At 38.7% G+C, this 10832-nt stretch overlaps 1 protein-coding gene across 1 annotated transcript in view; it reads right to left on the minus strand.

The window, feature by feature from the left end:
* Positions 1–10245, minus strand: part of LOC111871729 (tetratricopeptide repeat protein 27) — a gene marked incomplete in the record, with an annotated part of 37749 nt that extends 27504 nt beyond the window's left edge. The window contains 5 exon segments of the mRNA XM_033754455.1: positions 2338–2462; positions 5094–5352; positions 7694–7982; positions 9335–9518; positions 9983–10245. Coding sequence (XP_033610346.1) covers positions 2338–2462; positions 5094–5352; positions 7694–7982; positions 9335–9518; positions 9983–10034 — 909 coding nt within the window.
* Between the last annotated feature and the right edge of the window lie 587 nt (positions 10246–10832).

Here is a 10832-nt window from a genome sequence, read left to right on the forward strand (position 1 = left end):
ACTTTTTTCTCTTCCCAAAAATCAAGTCTGCGCTGAAAGGGACCAGGTTCGAGTCCGTGGATGCAGTGAAAGCAAAAGCGACGCAACTCTTGAAGAGCATAACACAAGATGACCTGCAGCACTGCTTCCAACAGTGGAAAATTCGCATGGAGCGGTGTAGGGATCGGGGAGGGGACTACATTGAAGGGGATAACATTTCGACTGTCTGATTTTTTTTAAATAAAGGGTTAGAGCATGAATCCGGTTTCTTTATTGCCACACCTTGTACATGTTACATAACTTCAAAAACTAGCAGAAAACACTGTACGGTGGGCCTCACTGCACAGCAATTACAGATACTTTCTTTCTGTGCCCATGTTTGAATTCTAATACTGGATCTATAATATATGTGTACTATTTATGCATGCATTTCAACTCAAAGAGAAACTTAATACAAAGTATGTACAATGAAATTACTGATGGAGCTAATGTGAGTACTCAAAAGATTTATAACATTGGAATGTTGCTTTGACTCATTCTTTCTGCATGCACCTGTTAAGGTCAAGTATATGACCTACAGTTTTCTAGGGCTCTTTGAGTAAACAGTAATGACGCATACAAACTGTATTTATTTGAATGGAAGATGACTGAATCTAAAGGCGCGTCCACATTAGTTAGTTAGTTATTGGAGAGGGTGGGTTTCCCCATGCACAGTGACCAGTTTGATCTATTGTGCTTCCCTCTATAATATTCTACCAGTCTCTATACCCTACCGATATTGGTGCGTACCATCAGTCCCGACCGAGCCAGCGAGTTCGGTCTCTACTAGCTTGGCGGTATCTATAATGCTTCCCCCATCTATCAGAGGCGTTAGAGACTACTGTTGGGCGGGAAACGTCCTTGAATTTGGCTCAGTGACCTCCTTTGGAGATATGAGGTTCTTTCACGTGCCATAAAGCTAGAACATGGGACCCACAGCTTAAAGTCCCTCCCAGAGGACTTATTCCCTGAATTTTTCCACCCTTAAAAATTCCATGACCTCTGCCGGGTTTGAACCCGCGTACCACGAGTCATGAGGTGGGAAAGTTACCTCTAGACTACGGAGGCCATTCAGGATAGCCATCGTTCAGGATGACCCCATGTTGACAAACACACAATTCAGCTTCTTGCTTCTTTGCTGGATGTCGATCGTTGATGGGCTGCGTGGGAGTTAGCTGCTGAGATAGGCGTATGTCACAAAACTGTGCTCTACATTCTGCACGATATTCTTGGAAACCACAAAACTACAGCGCGTCGGGCACCCCATACAATGTCTGAGGTGCAACAATGGTAACGTTATGCAACTGCACAGGACTTGTGGGACCGGTACCAGAAGGAAGGTGATGACTTCCTTGGAAGGATCGTCACTCTGGACGAAACTTGGTCTCGCTCATATGAACCACACTTGAAGCGACAATCAAATGAATGGAAGCATTCTGGTTCTCCTCGTCCAAAGAAAGTGCGCCCTACACAGAGTAATGTGAAGGCAATGTCCATTTTGGCATATGACACTGATGGAGTGATACTATACCACACTTTACCTCAATGACAGACAGTAAACGCTGCCTACTACTGCAATTTCCTCAGGAGAAAGTGACGAAACTTGTTGGCAACGAACCCCATCATCCTTCATGACAATGCAAGGGCTCATACTGCTGAAACTGTCAAGGATCTCCTTCGACGCTGACAATGGAGATACTACAACATCCGCCATACTCACCCGATATGAATCCATGCAATTTTGATATCTTTGCCAAGATGAAAGAACCACTGCGAGGGTTATATTACATCACAAGAGAGGAGATTATTCGTGCTGTAGGGCGGTCACTGCTGGACATCAACAGAAGTGGATGCACTGATAGTATACGACGTCTTCCACAAATCTGGCAGAATGTGGTACACGTGGGGGGCGATTATACTGAAGGAATGCAAGTGTGTTTACCTCAGGTAATAAAGTCATTTCAGAACTATATAAAGGCATTGCCACTACTCTTTATCCAACCTATGTACGTTACAATATAATCACCTAAGCTGCACAAGTAAGCCTACTTTAGATAGTAAGGTATGGTAAGATCAAATCTGCAACTGCAAAGCAGCAGGGGTTGTCATGGGTATGGTGGTCACAGTGGATAGCAGCTGCGGTGAAGGCAGTAACAAGAGTAGTAGCAGTAGTAGTAGAGTGGTGGTGGTGGTGGTAGTAGCAGCAGTAAAAATAGAAGCAGAAGTAGTAGTAGTAGTAGTAGTAGTAGTAGTAGTAGTAGTAGTTGTTTAACTGTGTTCACAATGCTAAGAATAACTGTTATTTTTCAAATATTTTACCTTAGGGAAGTGTTCTGGTTGAACTGTGGGGATCACACTTGTCCTGTTGTTCTCTGCCACAGATACTCTGACAGTAAGTTGGGCCACCTCCTTTGTTTGGAACCGTGTCTTCTTACCAAGTGCACCTAAAATAAATCAAAATAAGTATTATGTTTTAAATGAAGGAATCTTATGTCATACCTTTCTGAGGAATTCAGTGCTTCTCTGTTACAGCAACTTGTGAATATATTTCCACATAACTGAGTGACTATAGACAGGGTTTTGATCGGTAATTGGATTTACTAGACTCTTACGACTTATGACAAGTTACTAATTCACACACACTAAGTCTGCTGTGTCTTCAGCAGTTGTGTAGTAAGTAATTGCTTCCAATGCCATAGATTCCTCAGCTTTTATATTCAGTGGCTTCTGTCCTTGCTGGCTGGCGCCCATCTCACAAACAGACTTGGCATTGCTATGCAATGACTGTCTCCCAACTGCTAATTGCAAACTCAAGACTCTCTAGAGTTAGCTGTTTTGATTCTCCAAATATAGCCTCTGCTTGGAGCCACGGAGAACACTGCTTCCCACAATTCCTGTATTGTTGTGTGCATAACTGCTGCTGTGCTGACGTGGCAGTTAGTGCCATAACCTAGTAATGGACTTCTCTTCTGATTAAACTATTCCAGCTTTCAGTGGACATTCATCAATATATTTATGTATGCAACAGAGTGAGAAACTGAATCACACAGATTATCAAACATGAAGTGACAACAATTAACTCAATCTCATGTGATGTATATTACACATGAAGCCATCAAAGCCACTACATGATAACCTCGCATCCTTAACATCCCAAATGCAGGATCCCTCAAGTCATTAATTTTTTGCTACAATGAAGTGTGTTAATTTGCATCTATTTTTCACTCAATGAACTTCATTTCTGCCACAACAAACAGCTTAAATTGATAATTTTTTTTTGTGATGGTGGAGAAATACATACACAGCACTTGGCAAGGTGGGGAAAAGCAGACACATCCCACCTATGTGCATTTCCTACTTTCCCAGTCTATCCATCCATCTCATTGTGAGCATACAGAATCAGCTGTGCTCTTGATGCTTACATTTTATCCATAAATACTGGTGTTATTTGTGCCCATCATGGCTCCCATACAAGTGAAATGGTTGTAAGAGGTGTTGATAAGCCAAAGAAAGGAAAGAAAGTAAGAAGTATGGCTACAAGCGACATCAATATTTTGAACCAGCTATGAGAAAATAGACATAAATAAAATAATAGTATTATGTGCAACAGTAATACTGTTACGTGTATAAGTGACTATAGATGGGGTTTGCCTGGGTAATTGGATTTAGCGTACACTTACAGAGCGTAACTACAAGTAATTATAATGCTCTAGCTAATTCATAAAATAGTCTTTTCAATACTGCACATACAAGTCTTTTTAGTTTGCTTTCGTTAGACATCTTCCGGTAACCAGTGTCCACTGCTTACATCCTTACTGGCTGGCAAATCTCACGACTGACTCATTGCTCCAACTGACCACCAGGCAGGTGGCCATCTCACACCAACCTTTCAATTTTCTCTTCACTGACTAACTGCAGCTCCCAACATGTCCTGCTTAGCACATCTTGGCACAGACCGCACAGAAAACACTGCCACTCATTGTTGCAGTTCAATTATTTCCATGAGAACATGTTTGTTTGAGAAGTCATTACTCAGTAACCGCTCTTGTATATTTGCTTATGTCACGGTCATTGCCCAGCAAAGGGTCTACATGCTACAGCATCATAAACAACTAACACTGTCTTTATTTTAATGATGATATTAAAAAATTATAGGGGATTTTTGTGGGACTCATGAACAAGCTGGTGACTTTTGCATGTAAAGTAATGGGAATACCACTTTAGATCCATGAATCTTCACCTTATAAACAGTTTTTGTGGAACGAATTACCCTCATAAATTGAGGGATACATGTATAAGCATCAAGAAAAGGTTCTACCACAGGTTTATCAGGAATAACATTCCATTTATCTTTCTGATTAATATTCAGAAGATCCTATTATTATTATTATTATTATTATTATTATTGGAGGGGGTTGGTTTCCCCATGCACCGCAACTAATAGTCTATTGTATGTCCCCCTTTGATATTCTACCAGTCTCCATAACCTGCCGGTACTGGTGCTTGCTATCAGTCCCATTCAGCTAGCGAGGCTGGCTGTGGTACCCGATGCTTCCCCCATCTACCGGAGACATTGGAAACTACTTGGGCAGGAAACTTTTTACCTAATTTTGCTCAGAGGTCTCCTAGAGACATGAGGATCTTTTATGTGCCGTAAATCTACGACACAGGACCCACGGCTTAAAGTCCCTCCCGGAGGACTTGTTCCCTGAATTTTTCTGCCCTTAAAAATTCCACGACCTCCGCCGGGTTTGAACCCGCGTACCTTGAGTCATGAGGTGCGAACATTACCCCTAGACTACGGAGGCTGCTCAGAAGATCCTAAGTCAAATCTTGGCCTGGAGGCAGGCTATCAATGCTGTGGGTTTCCATTGCTTTCTACAGTATTTTAAGGCAAACGCTACATTACCATCTTAAAATAAACTACAATCACATTCTTTCCAATTCATTATTCACAGTCATCCTACTATATGATGCTACATAAGCAATGCAGTTGAAAACATGTCACTAAATAACCCTGGACTTAATCACTTTTCCTTCAACCTGCCTTCCCTTTACAACACTTGTTAACATACCAGTGAGTTCCACCTTCATGTTTGCTGCCTTCAGTGCCATCTTGCAGTGCTCCTGAGACTTGGCAACATGCCTGTAGAAGAGATGAATCCGTGCAGCCTCCAGATGGAATAAGATCTGATTATGCTCCTTGGTCATCAGAGGTTCACATCTCACTAATTCTTCCAACAGTGATGTAACACGCTTGTGGAGTGTAGGAGAAACCTCATCCAGGACTTGTTGGTGAATAAACAAGCATCGCAATAGCCACCACTGGCTACTCTGAGAACAGACCAATATTTTTCATGCATTTAAATCTTCTTTTAATGAAATATCCCTGTGTATAGCAAGACACTGAGTTTTCACAGTTTACTAAAACAGCAGTAAAGCTTAGCATTCCACATTTATCTCAAAGATTATGGTGGAAAAAAAGGTAAAATTGTCCCTGTGCTTAATTAATTAATTAATTCATTCATCACCATAAAATGCAGATGTACGTGTATGAGGGAGTGCAGGTATGGCTCCACCATCCTTGACTTCAGCACTAGACAAAGGTGAATGGTCAGCTTCATTGCCAGGGAGAGTCCCTGATACTCATCAGACAGAAGGCTGGTTTGGCCTTAGAGCCAGAGCTATTCTGGATGCTGTGGAGAAGAGAAAAATCTCTTGCACCTGCTAGGAATCTAACCTGGCCATCCTACTATTCTAACTGAGGTATCCTGGCTCTTGATTATGATGAAAAAATTTGTCAAATTAAATTCAAATTTTCCATGCTTCTGCTAAGTGCTGCATAGTACAGTTAGAGAAATATAAAATATATCAGTTATAGTTGCATATCATACTGTTCTTGGAAGAAATTACTGCTGAGATTTTTAATTAGTAGTTCAAAATTTGGCCAAAAGATATAAATATAAAATGTTGTTGCAATTATACACGGTGTCTGAAAAATACTGGTGGGGTTTCAGGAGGCTCTGTCACGACATACACAAAATACATCACTGAATGTTATACCTTAACATTCCTCCACTAAAACAGTTTCACAAATGGTCCCACCAGCAAACCAGCAAACCGTTGCATCTCTCAAGACATGTTATGGAAGTTCTTAGTGCAATGTTTCCTGGCAGATGGATTGGCATGGGTGATTCAGTTCTGTGGCTACCTAGAAGCACTGATTTGACATTGCTTGATTTTTTCTTTTGGGGATACATAAAGAATTACATTTATATGGGTACAATTCAAGACCTGTATCATGGGAAAGGAAGAATAAGCAAAGCCAATGAGCAGCTAACAAGATATGCTACAGGTACGACGAAAAGTGGAATCTGATTGACCATATGTTGAGTCATAAATGGTGAACATGTGGAAACTTACTAAGTATGTTCAGAGTTATTTGAGGTACACTTTAAAATAAAATATTCCTTTCCTAAATATGTTTCTCATTTTTCTAAATACTGGTTCTCGAAACCCCATCATTATTTTTCAGACATCCTGTATATTAAAAATGTGCCATAAAGAAAATACAGTTTTTCAATCTCAACTGTCAGCCTTGCTGTAATATGAGATGCATACCATACACGGACCCAAAGACCTCAGTTCTGAGAGAGAAACAATACTCTTATTGCACTTCTTCATAAAATTGTCCTACTGCAGTGTCCTACTTTTGTACCAAGAAGACAGAATTATCCTGTGCCTCAGAATCATTCTCTAAATGTGTATAGAGTGCATGGAGGTATTTCCTTATTTTGTGGTTCCAGCCAAAGCCCTATATAATGATACATAATTTTTCCTGAATCAGTGTTTCTTGTTTTAGCATTTCACCCCCATTTAGTGAACACAAATTCCATTCCTGCAAGAAACGTGTTTAGAATCCCCCTTCTAACACGAGCTATCAGGCATTAGCGACTAGACAAAGGGTTTGGATCGATAATTGCATTTATTGAATGCTTATGGCTCATAACTACAAATAATTATAACACTCTCATTAACCTACACACTCTACAATTCACCACAGCACATGCTAAGTCCTCTCAGCTTGTTGTCTTCTTTAACCGTTGCTAACTAGTGGCTTCTAACAATGGATATTCCTTTCTAAAAAAGTGAAAAGTAACTTACAGTGAAATCCTCATATAATGGTCTTCAATTTCAGGTTTTCTCTCATTTAACACACAACTGCAATGAGCCCAACAGAAGAACTTCAGTTTTAAATTTCCTGTACTTCAAATTTTCCTCAATTTTCTGTTCAAATTCACTGCTCCCCACAAAATAAAACTTAAATGGGGATTTCACTGTAGCATGTTATGACAGTTCTTACCTAAGGGAATAAGCTTTGTTCTGAAGTCTCAAAACAGTTGAAATACTGTTAACATCCCACTCCAATTTTTTTTTAAACATCATCTGAGTACAGATGATTTTCACAGCAGCTGTACTGTAATACCAGATTAATAATAATTTCACCATCATTTAGTTTTTACCAGAAGAATTTTGAATAAACTGTATCTCATTAATTAGAAATAATCATACATGATCTTCTCTTTCTGCTGTCTTTCAAACACTTAACAGAATTAGATGTGGACAAGAGAGGTCTCAGTTTCAACTCTATAAGATAAATAAAACTGATACTAACCAGCAGAGGCTGTGGCCTATCACAGCAGACCTGCAGACAGACACGTGACAACAACAACAGTTCTGGATGACTCATGAGTGGACAGCAGCTCTCTCCATCAAGAACCAAACATGCAGTCACCTCATCTTGCAACTGCCTCTTATTCATTGCGCTACCTTCATACCAAGACTGCAGCCAACATATGACAGACGACCCTGGGGCCGAGTCCCTCTCCAGCGGTGGGCCTGTCCAGTTGCTCTGCACAAACGCTTGTAGACTGGCTATACCCATACAGAGAACTTCCAGCTGCCTGCTTGACAAGAATGGAGTTTATGGACCAAAGTGCCTCATCACAACACATAAATCTATTAATTATTTAATAAACAGTTTGGGGGATGCAGTGCAGTGTTATTTTGAAAGAAGTGCCTTACAGTCTATCAGAGCAATGCTGGGATATGGCAATAGAGTGTCATGTAGAAACATATTTAAACAGTTAAATATTTTATCATTTGCATCACAATATATATTTTTGTTGTTAATATTTGTATTGCAAAATAAAGTTCTCTTTCCATCAAACATTGATTCTCATACTATTGATACTAGACAAAGACAAGATTTATATCTACCTCAAGTTAATTTAACTGTTTATCAAAAAGGAGTTTATTATGTGGGTATAAAAATATTTAACAAATTGCCCATAGAGATCAAGAACACATCTAATAATTTTAAAAAGTTTAAGGTTGTATTAAGGCATTTCTTGAACACTCATACGTTTTACGATGTGGATGAATATCTAAATAGATAACTTTTATTCATTGTTGCTGTTATTATTATTATTATTATTATTATTATTATTGTATTCACTGTACTGTCTAGTTGTGTAATAACTATGTATGTATTCTATGCTCTACATTATTTTATGACATGTTCTATATCCATCTTTGGATCTCTTGAACTTACAATAAATACAAATACAAAGCAATGTGGTGCTACAAACACAAGATTTAAACAACTATCATTACTCACTGGCCTTGATATTTGATCACTGCAGTTAAAAATACATTGCTGGCAAACTTAATCAACTGTAGATATTCTCCCTTTCCATCTCTTAAACATTAATGTATCATATATAAGAAGTACTTACATGTAAATCTCTATCTATACTATTTACTTTTTGGTACAATGAACCATTTTTAAGAATCGCGATGAAAATTTAAAAAGTCAGGGTTATAGTGGACTAATTAAAATAATTCTCTGATAGTAGAAACTCAAAACTCAATATTGCAGACACAAACCCTGCGACTGAATATGATCCTGTGCCAGTTCCATCCATCTCCCCAAACCTAACTACCTAATATTCAGCCAAATGTTAATGTTCTACCTATTCTCAGTCTTCTCAGTGGCAGTTTTCCTATGAAGTTAGCCCACCAAAATTTTGTATGGATTCCTTGTCTTCAAGCCCCACTCCTAGATTTTTCTAACCTAACAACACTAGGTATTTTGCATAAAACATGAGACGTCTCACTGTGCAATGCACTGAACTGCCTACTTATTTGAGTCTTCTTGGATTAAAACATTTTCAGACATTTATAAGACTGTTTTACCAAAATTAATTTGAACTCATTTTTGAATGGTATTAAAAGAAGCTGGCTTCATACTTACTGTCTTGGTGTTGTACAGCTGTGGTCCATGTATGCCTTCACAGATTTCTCTAATAAAGCATCTAAGGAAACATCATCACAACTGTTATCTAAGTACTGGCAGTAAACTTCTTCACATTTTGATGTTGTTAGTAACTTCATATACCTGCCAGTTCGTATATCTTCAACAAACTGAAAGTCATTACCTAGACAAATAAGTCAAACTATAAATTACTACAAATTTCACAACAGTAGTAACACAGGAACGTAATTCAACAAGAAGCATTGGGAAGAACTTATGATGGCTGCTTTCCTTTAATTGATTCCATATAAACTGAGAATTACACAACTGAATTATCTTATTTCTGATTATAATGTTTGGTACTACACTCCTAGATTCAATACATGGGAAATTTGTTATACACTCCCTCAAAAACTTGCTCGATTGTTGTTTAAAATATTACAACAGTAATATAAACAGTAAACAACTGTTTACTGTCATACTCGTTCAATCCACCGATGCCATTAATAGCAGACTTAAGAAACTGGTTTGAAACGAGTTTAAAATATCAAATATACAAAATTACTGAAATAGTCAATAAATGATCACTGGTCGAGACGTAAACCATGTGCACGAGACATAAAGTAAGGTTAAGTATGCTTCACCAACCTGCATTTTGAAGTTCGTCATCTACAAGTGTCAAAAGAATCTCTTCGTGCATTTCAACTTCTTCTATGTTTCTTTACGATATATTAACGAATAGGACTCTTTACTGTTGTTCGGGTCGCGCTGTGTTGTAACAATAACACTCAACTTCCTTTAAAGAGAAGCGGTATAAAGGACACAAACCAAATTAGTTCTAAATTTTAACAGAGTTTTTTAAACCACACTTGTAAATAAACTAATTATAATAATTTATAAATATTTTGATATGTTCATGCACATCGCTGTAGTTGTTAAAGACTCAGATTTTATATTCATGACATTGTAATGATATTGTCGCGTTTCACGCAATACGTTTATCGAACGCTCACTTTTACACTAGCGAGTACAATTATTATCACTTTCAGTATCACAGTTACTGCTTCTATTATCAAAGCCAAACTAAAGACTGACTACTCTTCTAACGTCAGATGCAAAATCAACTGTTCGGCAACTTCTAGAAGTTCTAGAACTCACCGGTCACTTCGAGCCTTCGAAGCTTGACTTTTATACCCTGGTCTCGGACGGAATATAGCGGACCACGCAGGAGCCTTTGATCTCGGCCGTTGCCACGCAACGAATCTTCTGTTGTCTTATATCACTGGGGAAACGCGTTTGTTGCTAGGCAACGGCCCGCTGTTACTGGGTTTCTATGGAAGTATACCTTCCGGATTCCCGGCACGCAACAATATTGTATGTATGTATTGATATTGACCATTCACATTGCAAGAGTAAGTAGTTTCTGCTTGTATTGATATGTCCTTCTGATGATGGTCTCTCACACCGAAACATGGCAAGGATGAAAATTTAGAGAGGA

The sequence above is a fragment of the Cryptotermes secundus genome, unplaced genomic scaffold (genome assembly GCF_002891405.2).
Source record: "Cryptotermes secundus unplaced genomic scaffold, Csec_1.0 scaffold428, whole genome shotgun sequence".
NCBI classification, from domain to species: Eukaryota; Metazoa; Arthropoda; class Insecta; order Blattodea; family Kalotermitidae; genus Cryptotermes; species Cryptotermes secundus.